The sequence below is a fragment of the Callorhinus ursinus genome, unplaced genomic scaffold (assembly GCF_003265705.2).
Source record: "Callorhinus ursinus isolate GAN/ISIS: 27379988/994484 unplaced genomic scaffold, GSC_fseal_2.0 scaffold25, whole genome shotgun sequence".
NCBI lineage: Eukaryota > Metazoa > Chordata > Mammalia > Carnivora > Otariidae > Callorhinus > Callorhinus ursinus.
Window position 1 is genome coordinate 8,793,547 of NW_027397087.1, and position 24,910 is coordinate 8,818,456.

Consider the following 24,910-nt stretch of genomic DNA (forward strand, 5'->3'; position numbering starts at 1 on the left):
ACAGTAAGTGCTATATGAGTGTTTGCTAATACTGTTGTATAGTGATTGTGACCCTCTCCCCAACCCCTGCCTCACACCAGGCACAGGAGACGGTGGAGTTCCTGGCCCCAGCCCCTGCAGCCAACCAAGGACCCAGAAGAAGGGGCCGCTGGGCCCATCCAGGTGTGGAGCTGAGTGTCCGCTCCATGCTGGACCTGCGGCAGCTAGAGACACTGGTCCCAGGCCCTCGAGGTGCTAGCCAAGACTTGCTGGCCATGACCCCATCTTGCCCTGGGAAGCATGGTCAGCAGGCCCCTGAGACCTCACATGCTAGCCAGGTGAGCCAGCTTTCTCCCAGCAACCTAGAGATCTCCAAAGAGCTATAGCCAGCCATATGCCGACAGCTGGGGCCTGAGCACTTGGCCAGCTGTGCTTGCTCTGCCCCTGTGGCACATGGGTAACCTGGATGGCAAAGGTTCAAGCTGGGCTAAGCTGTATGGTCTGCTGATTGGGGTGGTACCCTTTGTCCTGGGCCAGGTTTCTTAAAGGGCTCATGGTATTAAGTGGTGGCTGGAGGTTGGCAGCCCGGAGTGTGACAGAATATCGTTATTCCAGAAACTCAAGAACCTTAACTGGAGTTCTCCGCGTTGGAATATTCAGCTTCCCCCAGAACTGATGCACACCAGATCCTTGCCTACCTCCACCTCTTTTCCCAGGCCCTCTCTCACATCAATAACCTCAGTAATGCCCCTTTGTGTGTTCCCAGAACGAAAAGCCCCCTCGGCCTCAGGCTTCCCAACCCTGTTCCTGTCCCCACATTATTCGATTGTTGTCCCAAGAGGAAGGGGTCTTTGCCCAAGATCTGGAGCCTGCACCCATCGAAGATGGTATTGTCTACCCGGATCCAAGTGACAGCCCCATCCTGGATACCAGGCAAGGGTCTTTCCCTCACCAGACCTCAGGGGCCATGCAGTCTTCCTTTCCCAGGCTTCCCTTCCCTGAGCGTTCTTTAGTTAGGGGAGGGCTGGCCCAGATTCCTCAGGGCTTGCCCGCCACTTTGCCCCTGCTTCATCCCCAGCCCCACTCACAGGTCGGGGAGAAGGAAGCCAGGTGTCGCGCGGTAGGGCTGCTCACCCCTACTAACTGCCTCTTCTTTCCCCTGCTGGCCTTCCTGGAAGTGAGTTCCAGGTGCAGGCTCCAGCCCGAGGGACCCTGGGAAGAGTTTATCCAGGCAGCAGGGGCTCCGAGAAGCACAGTCCTGACAGTGCCTGCTCTGTGGATTATAGTAGCAGCCGCCTTTCCAGCCCTGAGCACCCCAACGAAGGTGAGGCTGCGGCTTTGAGGGAGGTCAGTGGACTGAGGTGGGAGTGGAGGCTCTGGCGATGGGTGGGTGCAGCATGATGCTTCTCTCCCCTCCCCACATCCAGACTCTGAGAGCACGGAGCCCCTGAGTGTGGATGGCATTTCCTCAGACCTTGAAGAGCCAGCCGAGGGTGATGAGGAAGAGGAGGAAGAAGAGGGAGGCACTGGTGCCTATGGGCTGCAGGGAGGCAGTCCCCATACCCCAGACCAGGAGCAGTTTCTAAAACAGCACTTTGAGACTCTGGCCAATGGGGCTGCTCCAGGTGTGGTCAGAGGGCCAGTATGTGATCACTGGTCTGCCCTTCTTCCCTCCTTGCCTGGCTGAGAGGGAGGGTCCAAGGACAGGCCATGCCCTGGGTTTACCTTCTGTGGGGGGCGGGGGTGGGGCAGAATCTGGGGCAAGGGCTGGCTTCGATTCATGATTTTTGTCACCTTGGTAGGGGGCCCAGTCAGGGTACCAGAGAGGACAGAGTCTCGGAGCATCTCTTCACGATTCCTGTTGCAAGTGCAGACCCCCCCGCTCAGGTACCTCCCCCACAGCAGCTCTCACTCTCCTACAAGGAGTTGCGGCTCACTTGAGCTCCCCATGCTCCCCAAAGGGCCAGTCCTGCCCCTGAGGCAGCAGGCCGTCCTCCTCTCTCCGAGGCTGCCCTCTCCCCACACCGAACAGCGTTCTGCACTCCCAGGTTTTGGGACAGCTGGCCTGCTGGCTTTGTGCCTGCCCTTCTTGCCCAGAGCTTCTGGTTCTGTGAGAGCTTCTCCCCGTCGTGGCAGGGAGGACTTCTAAGCCCTCTCTGGGCCTTCTTCCACATTTCCTCCCTGTAGGGAACTGTCTCCGTCTTCCTCGAGCCTGGCGCTGACATCGAGACCAGTCCAGGCGCGGCCGGCTGCGGGTGAGCAGCTGAGAGGCAGTGATGCCAGTCCTCCAGGAGCACCCCCGGAGGCAGAGCCCTCGCCTGGCAATGCTGGCCCCCAGCAGGCAGTCCCTGTGCTTTTGCCGCGACGCCGTCTCAACCCTGACAGCAGCTGGGCTCCCAAGAGAGTGGCTGCAGCCAGCACCTTAGGTGGACTCCAGAAAGCCCAGTCTGTGCAGAGTCTGGTGCCACAGGGTGAGGAGCCTGGTGGGTTCAACTCCAGGGTGCGGGGAGTATGAAGCGCATGCGCATGCTAGAGGAAGGAGGGCCTGATTTAGCGCTGACGTGTCACTGTGCTTGCCACTGGGTGTCCCTTAGTGGGTATGGGCAGGGCACAGCAACTTCTAGGGAGCTGTGAGCCTTAGTGCCTGGGAAGCCTTCCTCACCACCTGACCTGTGTCTCTCTGGCTTCTCGGCAGATGAGGCTCCTCCACCAGGCCCATTGCTCTTACGGGAGATGGAGGCCCAGGAGGGCCTGCGCTCCCTGCCACACGCTGATCACCGTCTGTCTCGGCCTCAGTCCTACCAGAACCCCACCACCAGTTCCATGGCCAAGATTTCCCGCAGCATCTCTGTTGGGGAGAATTTGGGCCTGGCGGCCGAACCTCAGGCTCCTGCTCCCATTCGAGTCTCACCGCTCAGCAAGCTAGCCCTGCCCAGCCGGGCTCACCTGGTCCTGGACATCCCAAAGCCACTGCCCGATCGTCCTACCCTGGCCACGTTCTCACCTGTTACCAAGGGCAGGGCCCCTGGTGAGGCAGAACAGCCTGGCTCCCCAGTGGGCCTAGGAAAGGCTCACAGTACATCTGAGAGGCGGGCCTGTTTGGGGGAGGGTGCCCCTCCCAAGCCTAGGACAGAGTGCCAGCCTCAGCCTGGGCCCAGCAGCCCCTGTGCCCAGCAACTGCCGGTCAGCAGCCTCCTCCGAGGCCCTGAGAACTTGCAGCCCCCGTCCCCCGAGAAGACTCCCAGCCCCATGGAATGCACCAGGCCAGGGGCAGCCCTGAGCCAGGACTCAGGTGTGCACAGCTCCCCAGCTCTCATCTCCTGCCCCATCGTCTTTCTCCTGTCTCTGTTGTCTGCTCTCTGGCTCCATCCCATTTCTGTGCATCCAGCCTCTGGCGTTTTCGTCCTGTCTGTTCCCATCTTGGTCCATAAGTCACACCTCTGATGGTGAAACACGCCTACCAATCTTCACAATCTCCTTGTGACCCACTTGCCCCTTCCCTGCCTCTGGCTTCTTGGGCTGGAGCTGGCCCTCCCCTCAGGACCTCGTTTTCTGTGTGGTGTTGGGAAGGAAGGAGGCAAGGGGAGGGCAAGCCAAGGGGGTGTGATCCTGCGGGTGGGCCTCTCCTGCTCTCAGGGGCCCCTGGGTGGGGAGGCCTGCAAGGGCAGCTTTGCTGGGCCTTGCTGAGCTGTATCTGTCCGTCCCAGAACGAGCAGTGAGCCTGGAGGAGTGCGAGCAGCTTGTGGCAGAGCTCCAGGGCAGTGTGCGCCGGGCTGTGCGACTCTACCACTTGGTACGTGTTGGGCACCCACCGGGGGGGAGAGACAGCTGAGTAGCCAGAACAACCATAAGGCTCTTCCACTGACGGGTGGGTGGAGCAAACAAGAACATCTGGGGCAGAGTAGGTGAGGGAGTTAGAGGCCAGGTCAGGCCTCTTGAACCGAGCACCTACTGGTTATCTCCGGAGACTTCCTCAGACTGGAGGGGTAGGGGTGGAGCGACCATATGTCCTAGTTTGCCTAGGACCTGGTTTGTCCTAGGACCATCCCAGTTTATGCCTGTTGTCCCAGTGTAATTATTAATAGCAGCCCTTGTCATTCAAAAACTGTTTGGCCACCCTAGACATAGGGGACGGTCCAGGAGGGCCTTCTCTGGGGTCAGGCTAGACCCAGGTGGGGTCCCTCCCCTTCATAGATCGACTGACAGGAGGTTCCTCCACTGTTCCCCCGACTCACTTCCCGGGTCTTGCTGCAGGTGGCTGGCTGCAAGACGCCCTCAGCGGAGCAGAGTCGCATCGCCCAGCTCCTCAGAAACACCTTCTCCTCAGTGCGGCAGGAGCTCGAGGCCCTGGCCGGGGCAGTGTTGTGCAGCCCGGGCGGGAGCCCTGGGGCCGTGGGGGCTGAGCAGACACAGGCCCTGCTAGAGCAATACTCAGAGCTGCTGCTTCGGGCTGTGGAGCGGCGCATGGAACGCAGACTCTAGTTCCGGAATCCTGTCCCAAGTGAATGCTCCCCCTATTCCAAACTGTAGCCCCTGCTCCACTCTCCAAAACCTGTGGGGATACTTGGAGTGGCTAGCAGGGGTCAGTGCTCAGAGGGGAAGCGCCTTTTCCAGCTTCCTCATGGGGCCCCTGTATTTATTAATTTATTTCCCTGACTGTTGCCTCACTTTCTTGGAGCTCCTGCCTCCACAGCCCCTTCAGTGGCTCATGCAGGGTAGGTCTTGGATCCTTGTCATCTTGGTGCTGTGAGGAGCAGGAGGGCAGCCTGCCCCATCTGGGGGAAATTGGGAAGGGCTGGCCCTCTCTTCTTAGAAGCCATTTGAAATTACTGCAGGGATCAGCTCCCTGGGGTGGAGCACACACAGGGTATTCGGTGGGGTGGAAGTGAAAGGCCATGTGGTATCAGTGCCCTTCAGCCAACAGCGGAGCTTCACCTCTACCTCCACTTCCCCTCCCACACCAGCTGCACTCCCCCGGCTGCCAGAGCAGGGGGTTGTCTGTTTTCCCCAGTTCCTGGCAGTTCCCAAAGGCAAAACCCTCTAGCCCTCCAGGGCATTCCCAGCCATCAGGAGGCTTGAGTTGGTATCGAGGCCCCGAGCCCCCCACATTCCACTCCCATCCCCCCACCCAAGAGAGCCCTAGCATTCTCTCTCTTCCTGTGCCCCCCTTTCTCTCCTGGCCAGAACTTGTGGAGACAGCTGTGGGATGTTGCTGCAGGACAGTAAAGCCCTCTGCTGGGCAAACATAAAGCCCTGGCCTCCTTTTCCCAGCCCCTTGGTCTTCCCTGTCTTCCCAACCCTGATCCCCAGCAGGCTGCTAGACCCAGAGGCCACCTTCTCCTTGCATCCTGAGTGATGCTGGTGTTAGAACTTCCCTCATGGTTTACAGGGCGCCAGCCCACCTTCTAAGGACCTTGGCCACAGACGAAGTACACACACACACACACACACACACACACAGTTGAGTGTCATCGCTAGAGTACTTGGCTGGCTGATGGGTGCCTGGTTTCCCTTCATCTGCTACTCCTGCTTTGCCACCCTGGCTCACGTGGAACTATTAAGGGGCACGAAAAGGACTGGAACACACTAACCCGAATTCTGGATTCTTGGGGTCCACAACCTAGCCAGTACGAGATGGCTCGTAGGTTTCTGGTTTGGGTGGAAGGAACCTCCTCAAAGGCAGTGCTGGGCACCCAGGATGCTCTGGATGCTGGAAGTTGAGGGGAGAGGGAGGCATGTGGGACTGCAGATGGGGCCAAGAGACACACTGGAAAGGCGGTAGGTGGGACAGGTAAGTGGTAGAGGGGAGGGGATAGATTAGAAGGGCAGCTGTTAGGAGTGAGGGGGAGGATATAGGGCGCAGGGGGCAGGTAGAACAGGACCAAGTAGTGAAGCAGTTGTTGAGTTGGGGTGAAGAACACGTGTCTCTGGGCCCTGCTGCTGCCCTCTGCCTCAGGTAAGTCAGGGTAGCTTTCCTGAAGATTCAGGTCAGAAAAACCAATTGTCCCATGGACAGGCCATGGGGTCCTGCTGGTTCTATAGGCAGAAACTTAGAAATTGGTTTGCGTGGAGTGCACCAGCTGGAATACACCAGAACAGATGAAGCCTATTTCACCCCGACTCTTCTGTACTACCACCACCTGCATGGCCAAACTGCAAAGAACTGCAGTTGAGGGTGGACCCCGGCAGGGCTGCAGCTGCCCTTTGTGAGGGTTAGAAGTCTACTCCACAGCACGCTAGCCACAGCCCAGACGAAACAGGCTCAGGCCTGGCCCTCTGGCCTGGGTTCCTGGCGATCCTCAGCCAGTCAGCCCCTCAGAGGAGGGAGCGACACTCCCGCTAAGGTTTGGAAGAAGGTGGCCGCCCTTTCCCTATCCCCACCCGAGCGTGGGGTGGGACAGGGGGTCTTGTGGTCGGCCGGCGCCCGTCCCCTTCTGCATGTCTGAGGCCACCGGCAATTGCCGCCCCCCGACCAGATTTGCCCTGACCCAGTTTTGACCCCCCCCACCCTTATTTATAACTTTTATACTTTGTCCAGGCGGTGGCGCTTCCCTCTTCCCCAGGTCTCACGGGGCAGGGGCTGTTTTTAACTCGTCCGTTTGTATTGATGTATGAACTCGTCAATAAATACAATCATTTGTTAACTCTAGGATGCCAGCGAGTGGGGCAGGAGGGAGAAGGCGCGGCTTCTCACCGGTGGTCCGGTTAGCTGAATCCCGGCGCGCTGCGGGCGGGGGCGGGGCCCAGCGGGGGCGGGGTCTCTCGGGGCGGGGTCTTTAAGGGCGGACGCGTGGCCTCGCAACGGCGGCGGCGTCATGGCGGAGGCGGCTATGGACGCGGTGCGGAGGGAGTTACGAGAATTCCCAGCCGCCGCAAGGGGTGAGTGGGTTCGCGCGGAGGCTGCGGCGGCCTCGCGTCGACCGCCCGGCAGCCTCAGGACGCGGGCGGGACCTTGGGCATGCGGGGAACCGGCGCCCCGAGTCGGGTGCGCCCTGACCCTCCTGGGCCGCCGACAGACACCACGGTTCCCTCTAGTTCGTGTCCCCAAGGAGCGCAGAAGCTCGTGCACCTGACTCCTTGCTGGGCCCTCTCCGATCACTCTTCTGCCCCACCCCCGTGCTGGGTCCCCTGCGCCTCTGCTCCCGTGTCCTCGTGGCTTTCTGGGGTGACTCTTCGCTTTACTCCCGGGGCCCGGGCCAGTCTTCCCCCCTGGTGTGTTTCACGCAGTCAGCCCGTTCCGAATAATGGGGCAGTCTGTTGCCCTTCGCAGCCTTTCCTGTCGCTAAGTCTTAAGATGGTCGGATGCTCCCTTTCTGAATCCTTTGCTTGGAACGCTTTATTCAGGAACAGACTTCCCTGAGCTGGTGCAGAGCTTTGGGAGAATTGTAGGCAGCTGTAGAAGTAATCCCTGACTCTTCCCCTGCTTGTTTTTTTTCCCTCTCTCCTTGATTCCGTCCCTCCCATTTCTGTTTTACCATTAATTAGCAACACGTGCACGTGGCTTAAAAAAACGGATTTATAATGTGAAGTAAGCATTCCTCCCGTTCTAGTCTCCAGTTTACATCCTTCCAGAAATACTCAATTTATATCTACACACACATACACACGCGTGCCTCTATAGCTCCTTCTGTATACAAGTGGTAGCCTGCGAAACACACTTTTCTGCACTATGTATCCTGAAGATCGCCCCATAGCCTTCTTCCTCAGTCTTTTTCACTCCTGTGTACTAGTGTGGTAATTTACTGAATCAGCCTACTATTGATAGGCATTTAGGTCATTTGCAGTCTTTCGTTTTGCTAATGCTGCAACGAATATTTTGAGCACCTCAGTACTAAGCACCTCAATGTGTGCGGCCCTGATCAATGTGTTTAGGATTTGTCACTGAATAAAACAAATACCTGCCTTCATGGACCTTACCTTCCAGGTGAGGAGACAATTAATCCTAGACACACTAAACGAGTTAATTATACAGTAGAAGAAACGGATTAGAAGACAGATGTTGTGGGAAAGAAAGTAAAGCAGAATAAGAGGTCTCAGGCCAGGTATGGAGTGGGAGGGCAGGTTCCAAGTTTAAGTAAGATAGGGTAGGTAGGCTGCCTTGATAAAGCAGCATTTGAGCACAGGCTTGAAGAAGGAGGGGAAGGGAGTGAGCAGCTCAGACATCTGAGAGAAGAGCCTTGCAGGTAGAGGGCACTGGGGCCAATGCCCTGAGGTGGGAGTGTGCCTGGTGTGTTCACGGAACAATGAAAAGGCCAGCGTGCCTGGAGCAGTCTTTCTGCACATGTGCGAGTATTTCTGTTGCTTAAATTTCTGGCAGAAGAATTGTCAGGCCAAAGGAATTGTTTGGATTCCTTTTGGAAATTCTCTCACATTGAAGCCTCAGGAGGGAGCAGTAGCCGTTCTCTACAGGAAGTCTTTTAATTGGAGGTAGTGAAACTGAAATAATTGCAGAAAATGCAATAGGTAAAAAACAAATGGTAGTGTCCACATATTTTAAGAATCCTGGTGAGAACAATAGGGAGATTTACAGAGCCCCCCAAATCATCTTCCCAACGTGACTGCGTTGGTGCGCTGGCCTGACTGGGAAGGCCCTTTGCCAGTTTCCTCCCCCTTGCTCCCTTGTCTGCTTGGGAGGTTCCACCGTACCTCTGGACAGCGAAGCAAGCACATGGGCCAGGTCTTTCCTTTTCAGTTTTCTTGGGCCCGCCAGGGTCTTCCCACTTAGCTCCAGTTTTTGATCTAAAGACATTTACTTTCTGACTGCAAAGCGAAGATGACCGGTATGGAGACTGACATGAGAGATAGGGCATGATCTCGGAGATGAAAATTAGTGCAGTGGTTGCTGACTGGGGCCAAGACATTCAGGCTAGATCTCATGGATGAAACTAAAAAGCCAAGCTCTGTGTACCCTTTATAGAAGCCGGGAGAGAGGCATTCCAGTCTGAGTGAGCAGCAGGAACAAAGTTTGGCTCTACCTGGGAGTGTGGTAAGGGGCCGGCACCAGACAGGAGGAAACCAGACTGGAAAAGTAGGTTGGGCCTGATCATGTGTTGACTTGAGTGCATGCCAGGGTGGACTATAATTTATAAACCATCAAAGGATTTTTTTTTTTTTTTTAACTAGGGGTATGACAAGATGAGATTGTATTTTAGGAAGATGATTGGGGCCAGGGTAAGGGATGCTTTGAGAAGGAGTGGAATTAAGCCAAGGAAACCAGTTAGTTGACTGCAGCAACCAGCCAGCCAGGAGATGTTGGAGACTTTTCAACCATTGCTGAGCACCTGCTGTGTGTTAGGGACCATTCTAGGCCCTGGGGATACACCACTGAACAAGGCTTGCATCCCAGCCCTTATGGAGCTTACATTCTACTCTAGCACGAGAGACCAATGAACAGTTTTGCTAAGTGAGATACATAGTGTGTTACATGGTGATGAACGAAAGGGAGAGAGAAGGGAAAAAAAGGGAAGGGGTGTAGGATTGTTGTGGACAGGTTCCAATTTAAAAGCATCACCAGGGAAGGAAGCCCCATTGAAGTGACATTTGAAGACCTGAGGAGGCAGTCTGAATGTAGATACTAGCAGAGGAAAGGAGGGGGTGGTTTGAGAGACCAAGGAGGTAGAATCAGTAGAATTTCGGGACCATCAGTAGGTGACCTGAGTGAAGGAGAAGGAAGAGCCAAAAAGAGTAGATTTGTGAGAGGTGACACAGGGCCACTATAGACATCTGCGCAGGTGGCATACTGCACAACCTGCATAAACACACATGGTAGTGCTGGGTGTCTGAGGGTGGTGATGCTATTCAGTAAGATCAAAAACAGAGTTCAGCCCTTACTTTTCCTCTTAGGGTTTTGTGTGGCAGCCTGTCTGCCCAGTTAGGTTGTAATCTTCTTGAGATGACAGTAGGATCATCACTTGATACCTCCACATGGGCCAAATCAAGTACTGAGTACATTCTGGGTTCTCACTGAGTATCACTGTTGGAGGGTGCTTTCCAGAGTCTTGACTCACCCACACCAGCCTATGGCCTTGGGGCCTCAGCTCTACTCATTCTGGAGTTCCCTGCCCTGCCTAAATGGCTGTCTTCCCTAATGGCTGGCGGGAGGTTGGGCACTACAGTGTGGGAAAACTGAGGGTTCACTGTACAGGGCCGAACATGGTCTCAAGGAGGGTTTGGGTTTGGGGCTGAGCAGCATCCCCTGGCCCTGTGGGCTCTTACGGCCCAGCTTGGTGTGTTTGTGGGTGCTTCACTCTTTCTCCCTTAAATTTCCCTCATTCTTCAATTCCTGGTTGTCCAGGGTCCCTTGGTCATCAGTGGGCATTACCAGTGGTAACAGTGTGTCCTGTCCAAGGAGGGCATCTCTTCTGTAGGCACTGGGGCACAACTGGGTGCTGTTGGATTCAGTCCCCTCACCCCCCTCTTTCTCTCAGAGCTCTGTGTGCCTCTTGCTGTGCCCTACCTGGACGAGCCCCCCACTCCACTCCACTTCTACCGAGACTGGGTCTGCCCCAATAGGCCCTGCATCATCCGTAACGCCCTGCAGCACTGGCCAGCTCTGCGGAAGTGGTCCCTCCCCTATCTCAGGTGGGACCTCCCCTGGGGGGTGTTGGGTGGTTCTTTGTGGTACCTGGGTATGGGCTGAAAGTCCTTTCCTCTAGAGCCACAGTGGGCTCCACAGAGGTGAGCGTGGCTGTGACCCCAGATGGTTACGCGGATGCTGTACGAGGGAACCGCTTTGTGATGCCTGCTGAGCGCCGCCTGCCCCTGAGCTTCGTGCTGGATGTGCTAGAGGGCCAGGCCCAGCACCCAGGAGTCCTCTACGTGCAGAAGCAGTGCTCCAACCTGCCCACTGAGCTGCCCCAGCTGCTGCCTGATCTAGAGTCCCATGTGCCCTGGGCCTCTGAGGCACTGGGTGAGTGAAGGTATCGGCCGGGCAGGGAAGAAATGGGAAGGAAGGAGTCAGCTCTGCTTGCTGCTTCTCCCTTTGTTGATGACTTGGCCCCTACTCTTGGCCCCTCAGGGTTAGGAGCTATGCACTAAACCTTCAAGTCTCCAGGCCATGACTTTGAATTGAACTAGGGAACATTGCTACCCTCCTTTCTCCCCCGGGCGGGGGGAGGCACCTTCTGGAGCTCACCCTCTTCTTCCCCTTCCCCCTGTTTGCTCCCTGTGAGCCTCTGGTCCCCCCTAGGCTCTGGTCCAGCATCACTCTGTGGTGGTGGTTCCCAGCCTGGCATTTGAGGATGGCCCTCTCTGACTTGCTCTCTTACCTCTGACCTACAGGAAAGATGCCTGATGCTGTGAACTTCTGGCTGGGGGAGGCGTCTGCAGTGACATCTTGTAGGTGTCAAAGGAATACAGAGGTGGGGGAGGAGGGAAGAGAGGCCAAGAGTGGAAGGTTGGGTCTGGATGGAAGTTAAACTGACTGGTCTCTAAGATTTCTTCTGGGATTCTGGGGTTTGGACATGACAGAGGGCCTCCCGATAGCTCAGGTTGGGGAAGGTCCCGTGGCACTGGGGGTGGAGGGCACTGTGTCTTCTGGGTCTCTAGAAAGCTCTCCAAAGGCCAGCCAGGTCAGGGGTGAACTCAGGAGAACCCTGTTTGCTTGAATTCCCCTCTTAGGTAGACATGAGCCCAGGTGAGCACCAAGTCCCTGGTGAGCAGAGATCCGAAATGCCGAATGCTTGCCCAACTCCTCAGCATCCCCTTGGGCCTGCTTTGTGCTCTTCTGTTATGCCATCTGTCATGTCGGTCTTGGGTGCAGGGTCCTGAATGTGATCATTTGTCCCCTCCTGTGCCCTGCCCCTCATAACCCTGGGCCTTCTTTGTATTGGCAGTACACAAGGACCACTATGAGAACCTCTACTGTGTGGTCTCAGGGGAGAAACGCTTCCTGCTACACCCACCCAGCGACCGGCCCTTCATCCCCTATGGTATGGGACTCAGCCTGCAGGGGCTGGAGAGCAGGTGGCCCCAGGTAGAGGGAGGGCAGTGAGGGCCCTGGGCGGGCTCGTGCACCAGGCCTGAGGTGTGGACGCAGTGTTTCCATTGCACTCAGGGAACAAGTGGGAGGAACTGAGAAGCCGCGGGCCATTTGAGTGTCCCCACACCTTTCTCTGGTTTCAGAGCTGTACACACCAGCAACCTACCAGCTAACTGAAGAGGGCTCCTTTGAGATGGTGGATGAAGAGGCCACGGAGAAGGTGTCTGCCTTGTTCCTGGGCCCTGGGGAGAGGGAAGGGTCAGAACCTGGTCTCTGAGGAGCAGGCACAGTAGAGTTGGGGAGATGGCACCTGGCTCTGAAAGATCCCTAAGTCTGGATCCTCCTAGTGCTGAACAGGGCAGGTCGTGTGGTGTTTCCCTCTGGAAGGCACAGAGCTGGAGGGCCTGGGGGCTTTGGGCCTGCTCCCTGGCATCCATTGTGTCCCCAGGTACCCTGGATCCCACTGGACCCACTGGCTCCAGATCTGGCCCGGTACCCCAGTTACAGTCAGGCCCGGGCCCTTTGCTGCACGGTGCAGGCCGGTGAGATGCTCTACCTGCCAGCCCTGTGGTTCCACCATGTCCAGCAGTCCCATGGCTGCATTGCTGGTGAGGAGCTGCCCGCAGGGCAGCTGGGGAATGGTTTGGGGAGGCAGTAGGTTAGGAGGGGGACCTTCATGCTCAGGTCTCCATTTTCTCCACAGTGAACTACTGGTATGATATGGAGTATGACCTTAAGTACAGTTACTTCCAGCTGCTTGACTCCCTTACTAAGGCCTCGGGCCTCGACTGATGGAGCCTTGGTGAACATTGCCACGACACCTGGTGGGAAAGGTCGTGCCCTCTCTGACCAGGTCACTTTCAGAGTGGCTGGCTGCCGACCCGGCTCGGCTTGGCTTGGGATCAGCGTTGGCGAGGTTGGGGAGGTGATCTGGAGGCCCAGGAGGTGCCAGACAGGTCTGGGTGTGGGCTCCCAGGAAGTTCCCACACAGGCGAGGTAGCAGCCTGTCCCGGAGGAGGTGTGGGGCTTCAGGTGCGGCGCCGCCTCTCACTGCCACCGCGGCCTCGGGCACCTGAGCACCTTGGAGCGCTGGTGTCCTGCCTGGAAACCAGAGAAGCTGGTGTTTCCTACCCCACGGCGTGTTGTGAGCCCCGGAGAGAGAGCCGTAAGGACCAGAAGGGCTGGCGTGGAGGGAGATGTGCAATAAAAGATGACTGTGATTCATGTGTGCTGAGACTCCCTCTCGAAGTTGCTTTCTGTGGTCTGGTGAGGGCTGGAAGGTTCAGGTGAACATTTCAGGGTTACTCTGATTGCGGCTCAGGGCTGGGTCCAGACCTGAGCCCGAGGACCTCTCTGCTGCCAAGACCCCTCTATCTGTGACAGCCGTCGCAGCCCCTCTCAGGGCAAGCGGACTGCACCGACTCGGCCTGTGAAGCTGTGGCGAGCTTTGCTCCGGCCTTGTGGGCTGTCCTCCAGCTTTGGGGCAGCTGGTGGGGTCTGGGGCCCCCAGGGTCACCCCTGCTTCTCCCACAACAAGGACAGGTAGGAGGGGACAGAAAACCCTGCCGCCCACCTCCGCAGGGGTCTCTGCACTCAGACTCCCTCCCTCCCTGCACCCACCCAGAGCTGGAAGAGCCGCCTTCCCCGAATGCCACCCCGAGGCCTCATCATCCCGGTCCCCCGGCTCCGAGGGTGGAGGCAGCCACGCACGCTGCTTGGGAGGGCTGTTTTGTGGAAGGAACCACACCCCTGCCAGGTTGTGACGGGCCTGGGGCACTCCCCTCAGATTGGCCAAGCGCTTCAGTCAGGACTGGGCATTCCTGTCCTACTGGCACTGAAGGTTGTGAAAGACCCTGCGACAGGGGACGAGGCTCTTCCACCTGCTGCTGCCCTGGGCCCACTCCCTGCTTTCTAGATGTCAGTGGCCCTTCTAGGTCCAGGCATGAGAGCAGGGCTGAGTGGGGTAGGTGCTGATGGCAACGGCTGGAGGGAACGGGTCTTCATGGGTGGTAAGCCCCCATCCCGGGGGTGTCTGAGTCTCCATATAGGTTTAAGGTTCCTCATTTCCTCGGCAGGTAGCTTGTCCTGGAGTGGGTGTGAGGCTTGGGTGGAGTGGAGGCAGTTGGGAGGGACCAGGGAGGAGCTTGGGGCCAGCTGGTGGTACATCACTGGCTCTGGGTTAAAAAGCCAACAGTCCTTGGTCCTGCATCCACTGCCTGCCACCTGTGGCTCCTGAGGACGGACAGCTTCATGGCTCTGGTAAGACCTGCTAGGGAGCTGGGCCCCCACTCTGACGCTTGGTCCTCCTGGGGCCTGGTTAATGCTATTTCTTTTTTTATTTTGTAAAGACTTGTTGCTTTGAGAGTATGCACGCTTGTGGGGCAGGGGGAGGGGCGACAGAGGGAGAAAATCTCAAGCCGACTCCCCACTGAACACGGAGCCTGACACGTGGGGCCCGACACGCGGGACCCCGCGGCTGGATCTCACATGAGCCGAAATCAAGAGTTGGATGGATGCTTAACCGAGTCACCCAGGTGCCCCCCCCCCCCGGTTATTGCTATTTCTTAAGGGGAGCTGTGGGTGTCTCCGGGTGTAGAGAGGGGAGTTTGCCTGCATCGGACCAGGGCGTCCTGCCCTAGAGATGGGCTCCAGGCAGAGTTCCTGGCCCCATGGATTGGGCCCTGAGAACTCAGGCTCCAAGGAAGTAGCTGCTCCAGTGCTCCCGACTCAATTGGCTTGGAGCGTGGGGGCCCCAGAGCGGACACTGCCAGATGAATTTCCCCAGCCCTACCCCTGGACTCCAGCCATCAGGACCTTTCTGAGGCAGGGCTGAAGGCCAAAAGGAATAGTTGGTACAGGCTTCTCTGGCACATTTGTCATGGTTTATATCCCCAGATCCATGTTCGTGGGTTTGGATGGACCTGCCTGGGGACCCTCTTTAGCCCGACCTTGTAGCGCCTGGAGGACTTGAAAGCCTGTGGGTGGTGTGAGCTGCTAACTGCTGTTCCTGCTCAAGCAGAGGACCCATTTCCATAAATGATTCCTGGCCAGGGGTGGGGAGGCCATCTGAAAACCCAAGTCTGTGCTCTCCACTCCTGCTTCTCCAAATAGAGGGTTTGCTTAACTGGATCAGGCCTCCATGTAAGCTGCTCAACCAAGGGAGCAGCCCCACCAAGGGGCCCAAGGCCAGGCTGGGCCTTAGCGAGCTTCTTCCCCTCTCTAGCCGTATATGCCCCCAGGCCTCCTGCCACCCAAGGCCAGCCTCCAGGCTGCTTAGCAAGGGTTAGCTGGGGATGTGGGGTGGAAAGACGGAAAGACACTCTAGTAGGAACTGGAAGCAGATAAGCGTGGGATTGAGAGCCAGCTTGCTCCAGTCCTGGCCCTGGACCTCCGGCAAGGGACTAGCCTTTCTCTGCTTCTGTTTCCTTGTGGGATGGGTTATGATAAGTAGTCCCTACACATAGGGTGGTTGTGTGAGTAAAGAAATTAACGTGCATATAAAGCCCTTGGACCAACGCCGGCCTGGAGTGCTGGGTAAGTGTTGGCAGGCGTCGTTGGGAGCTCCCGTAGCCGCCTTTCCATTCAGGACTCTGATGGGATGCGGGGCAGGGCTGGTCCCTTTGGTTCAGGACTGGTCCTGGATGGGTCACCCTGGCCTCTTCTTTGGGTTTGCCTTGTCTCCTTCGGGCTCAGCAGCCTGCAGCAAGCCTGTCCTCCCCGTCCTCTGCAGGCAAAGGTTCCTGGGGCCTGCCTGCTCACCATTCGTGTCCTGCAGGCCCATGGCCTGCCCTCGAAGGACCTAGGTGAGTGCTGGGCCCAGGGAGGACAGTGGCATTGTAGCTGGGCTCCTCAGAGTGGGACAGGGCCAGTGGCAAGAGACTCTAGGGGTGGGCGTGCAGGGGGTCCTAGAGAGGGTGCCAGGAGGAGGTGCTGGGGGGAATGTTGGGTAGCACCCCAGCCTCTCCTCCTGCCTCCCGACCTAGCCCCATTCCATGGGTCTCTAGGCCTCCCAGGGCTGCCTGGGATGGAAGGTCATGGACTCTGGGCAGCTGGGCTGGGTGGGGCTGTTGGCCATCAGCAGGCACTGGTTCCTCCTTACCGCAGTGACCCCCTCTGACTGCTATGTGAGTCTGTGGCTGCCCACAGCCTCTAGCCACAGGCTCCAGACACGCACAGTCAAGAACAGCAGAAACCCCGTCTGGAATCAGAGCTTTCGCTTCCGAATCCACAGCCAGCTCAAGGTGGGCCAGGCGTCAGCCCCTGCCCTGCCCACTGTCCCTGCCAGCCCTTGTTCCATGCCCTGGCCCCGCTCACCTTCCTACTCCACCCCTTCCTGCAGCTCCTCACTCTCTTCCCTTCCAGAATGTCTTGCAGCTGCAAGTCTTTGACCAGGATCTTCTGACCAGCGATGACCCCATGTTGTCAGTGCTATTTGACTTGGGGACTTTGCAGGCTGGGGACTTCCGCCGAGAGAGCTTCTCACTGAACCCTCAGGCAAGGCTGTGCCCAGGGTAGCGGTGGGCCTTAGCTCTGGGAGGGGAGGTGCTTTGGAGGGGAGCTGGGCACATGGCCCTCTTCTCTAGTGGCTGGTCCAGGCTTCCCCAGCATTGCAGAGGCCACGGGCAGCCCAGGAGCTGCTGTCACTGAGGAAGAGTCCCATCCCCGACCCTCTTTCTTGGCCCTTAAGCCAAGAACAGCTTTCTAGGAGCCACCCAGAGAAGGTGGACAGAGCAACCTGGAAATGGACATTGGCTCTCCCCACCTTTGGGGCCCTAGGAGCCCCTGCTGGCGTCTACATTGAAATCTACACACCCACTCCTCACCCGTTCTAACTTGCTGCTTTATTTCTCCAGGGTGAGGAGCGGCTAGAAGTTGAATTTCGGCTGCAGAGATTGTGAGTCAGGGGCGATGGGGTGATTTTTGTGTGGGAGTGTTTCTCGGGGGAGGACAGAGCCCAGCACACCCAGAGCTGACACCCTCCCCTGGGAGACACCCACTGATGGTTGGGGGGGGTGGCCTTCCCTCCTTGAGGGGTGAGAGCCTGGAAAGCTGGACTTGCGATGAGGGTCACTGGTGGCTCTTTCAGGACAGACTGTGCTGAGCAGCTTTTCAGCAATGGCATCCTGGTGGTGAGTCCAGAACCCCTCCCTCATGCCCTCTTTCCTGGGCCTGAAGCGTGGGCCCCCCGTTGGGGATTCAGGGGTAGAACTGAGTTGGGGGGCTCTGGGATTTCAGTTCTTCAAGAGGGTACAACCTCAAGCAAATGTTTGGTGACTCAGGGCCAATGTAATATAGTGCTGAGGACCAAAACCAGGGCACTGGGAGGGTGGGGGCCTCTAACGGGAGGGGTGCGAGTCTGAGGGGCATTCTTAATGACTCAGGCCCGGGAGCTCTCCTGCTTGCATGTTCGACTGGAGGAGGCGGGGGACCAGAAGCGTAAGTCCCCAACCTACTGGGATAGCCCCTAGCCCTCTGCCCTGGTCTTCCCCTTTCTATGGGGATCCTGGATGGGACCTTCCATTAGCTGCCCTCAGCTCTCATAGGCAGCAGTCGAGGTTAGGGGCAAACCCATGCTGCGGCTCCCCGGGGCTCGAGTGTGTCCCCTTAGTCCTCCGAGTGGCTGTGGTGGGGTCTCCATCTCCCAGCCTGGGCCTTTGCCAGTCTTCCCTCGCGGTGGGGGGAGGGAAGTGCCCCTCAGGCCCCTTATGTGAGACCGCCTTGGGCCTCTGTGGGCCAAGACCCTATTCGCAGCCTCTCTGCTCTGGTTCCTGTTTCCAGAGTCCGAGGGCAGAGTTCAGCTTGTGGTTCCTGGGTCCTGTGAGGGTCAACATGAGGCCTCCGTGGGTGCTGACCCCTTCTGCTTCCATTGCCCAGCCTTCTGGGAGCAGGAACTGGGTATTCTTCTGCAGGTAGTGTGCTGCTCCATCATACGAGGCGGGGCCTGCAGGGTCTTTCTCCCTCCTTCCCTCCCCCCTCCCCTCCCCCCTTCCCTCCCCCCTTCCCTCCCTCCTTCCCTCCCTCCTTCCCTCCCCACTTCCTCCTAGCTGGTCCCTCTGCTCGTGCTGAGCCCCCCACCCCATCACTTTATGGCAGAATCAGGCATCCTGGGAAGAGGGTGGGGTCGACGTTGGCCTCCTAGCCCTCTTCCTGCCGCTTTGTCACTCCCCAGGGCAATGGGCGAGGTCCTTGCTGGAGGGTCTTCTGAGGTCTTCTTTCATCCTCCCTGCAGGATGCCCCTCAAGAGCAACTGAAGGTGCCCCTAAGGGCCTTGCCCTCTGGCCAAGTGGTGAGGCTTGTCTTCCCTACGTCCCAGGTACTTACTTGATCACCCAAAGGAAGAATGCCAGAAGCATGGGCCGGGCTGGGCCCTAGGCCTTGCAGGGCTGGCCTGCCTTGGTAGGAGCTGCAGTCTTTGGGCCCGGCTCTGGGGAGAGGGGGTCTTCTGAGCCGCCCTGCCTTCAAGCCTCAGGCCTTGCCCCTGTGGAGATGGCCAGAGGCCCAAGGGAGCACGGGGGAGGGGGGGGCGGGACATCACAGGGTGTGGCTTGGGCCGGGATGAGAGGGACATGGTGGCTGGCTTTTGTGACTGGTGTTCATGGTTTCCAGGAACCCCTGATGAGGGTGGAGCTGAGAAAAGAAGAAGGGTGAGGGCTGGGCCCAGGAGGAGGGGGCGTGGCGGGGGCTGGCGGGGGAGGGAGCAGGCTGCCACCTGAGCTTGAGATTGGGGCAGAGAGAGGGCAAGGGAACTACCAGAGGAGAGAAACCTCGCTCCTTTTGGGTGGCAGCCATTGTGGGTGGACCTTAGCTAATGTTCCCTAGACAAGAGGAGTCACCCACCCTGGCCCTTCTTTACATGCCTGCGAAACTGGCTCCTCACCTCGAAGAGGTGGGAACACTGTTTCTTGTCTCTTCTGGAGTTATTTTTGGGTGGGGGAGGGAGCAAAGCTCAGAGGTAGAAGTAGGTCTGTGGTGGTGGGACCCACCCAGGGGGCCTACGTGCAACCTGGGACCCCAGAGGGGCCTATTTATTTATTTCTAAAGATTTGATTTATCTGACAGAGACACAGCGAGAGAGGGAACACAAGCAGGGGGAGTGGGGGAGGGAGAGGCAGGCTCCCCGCGGAGCAGGGAGCCCGCCGCGGGGCTCGATCGGGACCCGGGACCACGACCCGAGGGCGTCTGCCCGGCTGAGCCCCCCAGGCGCCCCCCGGGGCCTTTTCAGACGCCAGCGTTCCCGGTCCTGTGAATCCTCTTTGCTGTATTCCCTGTGTCCCCGCAGGGTCCAGGTTCACCCCCTCCCCTCACAGCCATGCGCCTCACGCTTCAGTCTGGGCAGGGGTGAGGGCTGGGGAGCCTGAAGAGTTGGCAGTGGGTTTCTCCGGGGAGGCAGGCCCAGCTTCCTCTTCTGTGATGAGGCCGGAGCTGCCTCATAGTCCCTTCCTTCTCCCCCGCAGACCGAGGGAGCTGGCGGTGCGGCTGGGCTGCAGCCCCTGTGCCGAGGAGCAGGCCTTCCTGAGCAGGAGGAAGCGGGTGGTGGCCAGAGCCCTGAAGCAGGCCCTGCAGCTGGATGATGACCTGCAGGAGGACGAGGTCTGTGGGCCGGGCTGCATGGGATAGGCTTGCTCGGGCCCAGAGCTGAATGATTGTTTCTTCACCAGAGCAGAGCGTGGCCACCTCCTATCTGCCTGGCCCGGCTCTGCTTCCCTCTCATGTGATGTTTTCGGGAGCCCGATGCCATTAGATGCAGAGCACTGCATGAGGCACCTGGAGCTTGTAACTGCCCCGCCTCCCCAGCCGCCCCCCGGGCTAGCTTTCCTTCTCTTTGTTTCTTGATTCTTGGCCTGGTCCAGGTTTTGGGACTTGGGTCCAATCTGACTGATCAGTGAGACGTGCAGGCTGAGGGCCGCCCGCCAGCCCGGCGCATCTCTTTCCAAGAGGGAAAGGGGTGGCTGTGTGGGAGACTTTTGAGGTGGCCGTGGGGCTTCCAGAAAGTGATTATGAGACTCCTTGGGCTAGGGGTGAGGAGATAAGGCCTTGTACTTGGCCATTTTTCCTGGAGTTCTTAAAACCAGACAAGCCCAACCCTTGAGAGGCTACTTCTGATTAGATCCTCCTCAGCAGGCCTGACCAGCACTGGTTCTAAGAGCCCTGATCAGGTGTTGACTGGCCTGGCTCTTCTGTCTTCCAGATCCCCGTGGTAGCTGTTATGGCCACCGGTGGTGGGATCCGGGCGATGGTTTCCCTCTATGGGCAGCTGGCTGGACTGAGGGAGCTGGGTCTCTTGGATTGCATCTCCTACATCACAGGGGCCTCGGGCTCCACCTGGTGAGCTGGCCGCAGGTTGAGCGCAGGAGTCTGGGGGTGGCAGTGGTGAGGCTCTTGTAGACCCCCTGGGTGCCTCTGACCCAGTTGGGAGAGCTGGGAGAAAGGACGTGCCAGAGGGAAACCCGCTCAATGGGACCATTGGGAGGTGCCTGCTAGACTGTTGTCCTAGGATAGAGAGCCCACAGTATACAGTGACCCCCTGGGCTTTGGCTTTTCCCAGGGCTTTGGCCAACCTCTATGAGGACCCAGAATGGTCTCAGAAGGACCTGGCAGGGCCCACCGCGACACTGAAGACACAGGTGACCAAGAGCAAATTGGGCGTGCTGGCCCCCAGCCATCTCCAGCGGTACTGGCAGGAGTTGGCTGAGCGTGCCCGCCAGGGCCACCCGACCTGCTTCACCGACCTGTGGGCCCTCATCAGCGAGGCACTGCTGCACGATGAGGTGCGGGGAGGGGTGGGGCCAGGGCATGGTCTGAAGGTCGGGAGCAGCTCTGGGCAGTAGGGGTGGCAAAGGCCTCAGGCACCAGAAAGCCACAGCTTTAGGTTCAAATCCTCTCTGTCCGTCAGCCCCATGACCACACACTCTCAGCCCAGCGGGAGGCCCTGAGTCATGGCCAGAACCCTCTGCCCATCTACTGTGCCCTCAACACCAAGGAAAAGAACCTGACCACCTTTGAATTTGGAGGTGAGTAGCCCTGGGGCTGAGAGCTGCGTTCTCGTGCTGGCAGGGTGAGGGGGAGCTGGGCCTGTGTGTAGGAGATGGGTGTTACACCCCCCCGTTCGGGGCCAGGTCCCATGCTTTCCAGAGACTGTCATCCTCCCAGAGTCACTCAGGCTTTGGGAGGGGGTTAGGTCCACGCTCAGGGTGCCTGCACCCAGCCCAAGCCTCCAGGTCGCCAGGCTGCCCTGATGTGAAGCCTGTGGTGGTTGAGGGTGCTGGGGGTCTGAATCCCACAGTGAAGCTGTGTCGTTTCCTCACAGAGTGGTGTGAGTTCTCCCCTTACGAGGTTGGCTTTCCCAAGTACGGCGCCTTCATCCCCTCTGAGCTCTTTGGCTCTGAGTTCTTCATGGGGCGCCTGACCAAGCGGCTTCCTGAGTCCCGAATCTGCTTCCTTGAAGGTGAGGGGGGCGGCTGGAAGGTTATGGAAGCAGGGGTGGTGGGGAGAATGGGCCTGGGGTAGATGGCAGGCCTCCACCTCTCTGGTCGGTCACGGGGCCGTTTCCTGGTCTAGGATGGGCTGTGGGGAGGGGTCGGGTTGTGATGGGGTGGGAGACTCTCCCCTCTGGTTTCCTCTTCCCCCCGTGACCCCTCTCAGGTATCTGGAGCAACCTGTACGCAGCCAACCTCCAGGACAGCTTATACTGGGCCTCAGAGCCCAGCCAGTTCTGGGACCGCTGGGCACAGGATCGGGTCACCCTGGGTAGGTTCCTGGGCTCCTTGGAAGGAGCTGGAGAGACAGCCACTAGAGAACCTGGGGGATGGTGCGGCGGCCTTTGGGTGTCCACAGAAGCTAGGGTAAAAGTTCAGGGGTCCCCCTTTCCTGAAACGCTCCACTTTCCCTTTCTTGACTATGCAGACAAGGAGCAGGTCCCTCTTCTGAAGATAGAAGAGACTCCCACAGGGGCCGGCAGGATTGCTGAGTTTTTCACTGACCTTCTGACACGGCGCCCACTGGCCCAGGCCACCCACAATTTCCTGCGAGGCCTCCATTTCCACAAGGACTATTTCCATCATCCTTACTTTTCCACCTGGAAAGGTATCTCTTCTCTCCCTGGTCCCAGTTCTCCAAGGTCTGCCCATGGCCACCTGAGCCTTGGGTCCCTGGTCCAGACACCCACACCCTGCAACCCCCAGGCCCCAAGCTCCTTTGAGCTTAGTTCACTGGGCTGCCTAGACCGGCAACCCTTTTTCCTCTCCTTCTATTGTGGATCAGGGCCCATCTGTGGGGTCTTGGGAAGTGGCAGGGCTACTTTGGCAGGAGAGGTCAGGGAGCAGAGGGCAGGGTCAGCTTCTACCAGTAGCAAGGAGCTAGCATTAGGCTAGAGGGGTCTGGAGGCCTCGGCACCAATGATAGCTGCTTTTTCACCCCATCCCCCTGACCTTTGCAGCCACCAAACTGGATGGGCTCCCCAACCAGCTGACACCTGCAGAGCCCCACCTTTGTCTGCTGGATGTTGGCTACCTTATCAACACCAGCTTCCCGCCCCTCCTGCGGCCCACACGGGATGTGGACCTCATCCTGTCGCTGGATTACAACCTCGGAGGAGCCTTTCAGGTGGGCTGGGGGGCAGGCTAGAGAGGCAGTGGTGACCCCAGGCCTGGCCTGACATCCTGGCTCTTGCCTCCAGGGACATCTACCTTAGAGTCCAGTATCTGGTCCAGCTTCCCTTAGAGGCTGAGACAGGGACACCCTGGGAATGGCATCCTAGGAACTGTGGATCCTGTGAATTTACCACCAGGGGGAGTTACAGTGACAGGGAGATGTTTTTAAGTGTATTTTATATTTGGGGTCCCTGCCACCCCCATTTGGTCCTGGACCTCTGGAACCCTGTGCTGTGAGTTTTTCTGTTGGTCCAGTGAAGTTTCCTGCAGAACCTGGGAGTTGTTAGCAGCCCCTCACAGCAGAGCTCAGGGGAGCTGCAGCAGGGAGGCTGTCAGGGTTCGAGCACTTTCCCATGTCTGGCCTGGCCCTGTGGGTCTGCCTGGGTCGGATTTGGCATCTGGGCACTGAGTCCCCCGTGTCTCAGCTGCCCTCCAGCTTCAGCTGGCCCAGTGGTGGAGACACGCACGGGGGAGCCCCACCCATTGACACCCCTCTTCCTGCCACGCAGCAGCTGCAGCTCCTGGGCCGGCTGTGCCAGGCGCAGGGCATCCCTTTCCCGCCCATCTCACCCAGCCCTGAGGAGCAGCGCCAGCCTCGCGAGTGCCACTTGTTTCTGGACCCAGCCTGCCCCGACGCCCCGGCTGTGCTGCACTTCCCTCTGGTGGATGGCTCCTTCCGCGAATACGAGGCCCCTGGTGAGTGCCCTTGCCCTCCCCCCTCCAGCCTTCATGCCTCTCCACAGGGGACCCCCAGCCTCAGCTCCACACTCTCCCCTAGGCATCCCGCGCCCCCCTGAGGAGAAGGCGGCCGGGGAGGTGAACCTGTCTTCCTCCGACTCCCCCTACCACTACTCTAAGCTGACCTACAGCCCGGAGGACGCAGACAAGCTGCTCTGCCTGACCCATTACAACATCTGCAACAACCGGGAGCGGCTGCTGGAGGCGCTGCGGGGTGCCCTGCAGCGGAGGCGCGGGCGGCACCAGCCCCAGTGAGGGCGTGAGGCTCCCCCGCTGCCTGCCACCCCCCCCCCAAGGCGAACAGGACAAGTTTCCTCCCCACGTGTTCCGGAGCCCCTGGGGCCTGGAGGGCCCTGCAGCCCCCAGCAACCTCGCCACATCCACATGCAGGGGCCTTGAGCATCTTAAAAGGGCTGGGCCTTGGCTCCTCGGGCCGGAGGCAGCCCCCTCTTCAAGCAAGGAGAACATTCGGGGGGCTCTGTGGTCACCCGAGGTAGGCCTGGGGGACAAGGGCTTGAGCCCAGAGCAGTATTGACCCTATTTGCATAAGTGCTCAAAGCCATGTGCCCCTCCCTGTTGCTACTGAGTGAAATAGAGCGGTTTATGTATCACAGAGGCTCATATAAATGTGAGGTGGGACCAGATGATCAGTCCTTGCTGCCAAGAAAGGTCATGCCGGGCTCCTGGTTACACAGAGCAAGGACTGGTTTGAAGAAGCCCTCCCCAGGGCCCCCACGGAGCTAGCGAGCAGGTCCCGTCTACCCTGCTGGAGCCCTGGGCAGGGCATGGAGTCACAGGCAGTGGCAGCCAGCACCCCTGTTCCCCCCCCACCCCCCTGATCAGACGGCTGCTTCCTGTCCTGCAGTAGGGGTGGCCACACGTGCGATCGGAGGAGCCATGGGGACAAGCACGCATGGCCTACCACAGCAAAGCTGTGACCTTGGCTAGGGCTGCCTCTTAACAAGGAACCGTCCGTTCCAGATGCTGGTCCTGGTAGCAGAGTCCTGTGCTGGTCCCCTAGAGGTTGTCCTTGTTTGTAGCCCTGAGGTTTGGTGCCACCTCAGGGTTTGCTTCAGGGCTCAGACCTGTTGGGGGAACAGGGAGGCAGAGTGACCTTAGGGCCTGGCCTCAGAACATTCCCCCTCCTCCTAACTTGCTGGAGGCTATAGATACTGAGAGCTGACCGGCAGCTGCAGGACGGACCATAGTGTGTGGAGGGTGGGTGGGAGAGAATGGGTTCTCTGTCGCTCAGAACTCCCCCTCTGCTCTGGCCCCCTGACGCTTGGGCCCTGCCCTGGGCATGGGGCTAGTGTCACAGCGGAAAAAATGGAGGCCCTGGGAGCCTTAGAAGCCACCATCCAGGACGAGGCCTAGTCATTCAGCACCATGTTATCTGAATTCTCAAATGGAGCCCATGGGCCCTGCGGGAGCAGGCTTGCATAGCTGCCAGAGACCACAGCCATGGCCGCCCTCCCAGGTGCTCCTTGGGCCTGTCTGCGAGAGTCGGTGTGTGTGGGGGGTGACAGCCTGACTTCTGGCCTGCTCTAGGACAGTAAGCCTCCCT

The 24,910-nt window shown here is 58.7% G+C and overlaps 3 protein-coding genes across 6 annotated transcripts in view; 2 read left to right on the forward strand and 1 right to left on the reverse strand.

Moving 5' to 3' along the window:
• MAPKBP1 (mitogen-activated protein kinase binding protein 1) overlaps positions 1-6,623 on the forward strand; it is a 51,788-nt gene extending 45,165 nt beyond the window's left edge. For 2 of the 3 annotated variants that reach the window (XM_025883989.1, XM_025883990.1), the window contains 9 exons: positions 81-317; positions 746-912; positions 1,158-1,303; positions 1,407-1,604; positions 1,782-1,866; positions 2,167-2,450; positions 2,675-3,271; positions 3,687-3,772; positions 4,234-6,623. In XM_025883989.1, coding sequence (XP_025739774.1) covers positions 81-317; positions 746-912; positions 1,158-1,303; positions 1,407-1,604; positions 1,782-1,866; positions 2,167-2,450; positions 2,675-3,271; positions 3,687-3,772; positions 4,234-4,461 — 2,028 coding nt within the window. In that variant the 3' untranslated portion in view covers positions 4,462-6,623. The remainder of the gene's footprint in view (positions 1-80; positions 318-745; positions 913-1,157; positions 1,304-1,406; positions 1,605-1,781; positions 1,867-2,166; positions 2,451-2,674; positions 3,272-3,686; positions 3,773-4,233) is intronic. The other variant, XM_025883991.1, reaches the window with a different exon arrangement.
• Positions 6,624-6,703: 80 nt separating this feature from the next.
• LOC112833206 (bifunctional peptidase and (3S)-lysyl hydroxylase JMJD7) lies at positions 6,704-23,962 on the forward strand. 2 transcript variants are annotated; one of them, XM_025884224.2, is made up of 25 exons: positions 6,704-6,858; positions 10,407-10,560; positions 10,635-10,888; positions 11,260-11,316; positions 11,814-11,909; positions 12,103-12,179; positions 15,690-15,762; positions 16,064-16,200; positions 16,322-16,453; positions 16,813-16,853; positions 17,046-17,088; positions 17,341-17,395; positions 17,738-17,868; positions 18,189-18,272; positions 18,566-18,603; positions 19,414-19,549; positions 20,148-20,284; positions 20,505-20,727; positions 20,853-20,970; positions 21,267-21,404; positions 21,602-21,706; positions 21,863-22,042; positions 22,395-22,561; positions 23,118-23,304; positions 23,387-23,962. In XM_025884224.2, the coding sequence occupies exons 1-25, from the start codon at positions 6,795-6,797 to the stop codon at positions 23,599-23,601; spliced, it is 3,042 nt and encodes a 1,013-aa protein (XP_025740009.2). In that variant the 5' UTR covers positions 6,704-6,794; the 3' UTR covers positions 23,602-23,962. The 2 variants fall into 2 exon arrangements, with proteins under 2 accessions (XP_025740009.2, XP_025740011.1); XM_025884226.2 differs by lacking the exons at positions 15,690-15,762; positions 16,064-16,200; positions 16,322-16,453; ... (14 more) ...; positions 23,118-23,304; positions 23,387-23,962 and adding exons at positions 12,408-12,567; positions 12,663-13,582 and having other exon boundaries at positions 6,725-6,858.
• A 350-nt stretch (positions 23,963-24,312) lies between these two features.
• SPTBN5 (spectrin beta, non-erythrocytic 5) overlaps positions 24,313-24,910 on the reverse strand; it is a 44,633-nt gene continuing 44,035 nt past the window's right edge. Inside the window, exon 69 of the mRNA XM_073877466.1 lies at positions 24,313-24,431. Coding sequence (XP_073733567.1) covers positions 24,364-24,431 — 68 coding nt within the window. The 3' untranslated portion in view covers positions 24,313-24,363. The remainder of the gene's footprint in view (positions 24,432-24,910) is intronic.

Excerpts from the sequence above, each read along its gene's own strand:
- LOC112833206 (XM_025884224.2), top strand. The coding sequence starts at position 6,795 with ATGGCGGAGGCGGCTATGGACGCGGTGCGGAGGGAGTTACGAGAATTC. Across the intron at positions 20,971-21,266 it reads GACCACCTTTGAATTTGGAG|AGTGGTGTGAGTTCTCCCCT; the intron begins GTGAGTAGCCCT and ends GTTTCCTCACAG. Across the intron at positions 22,562-23,117 it reads ACCTCGGAGGAGCCTTTCAG|CAGCTGCAGCTCCTGGGCCG; the intron begins GTGGGCTGGGGG and ends CCTGCCACGCAG.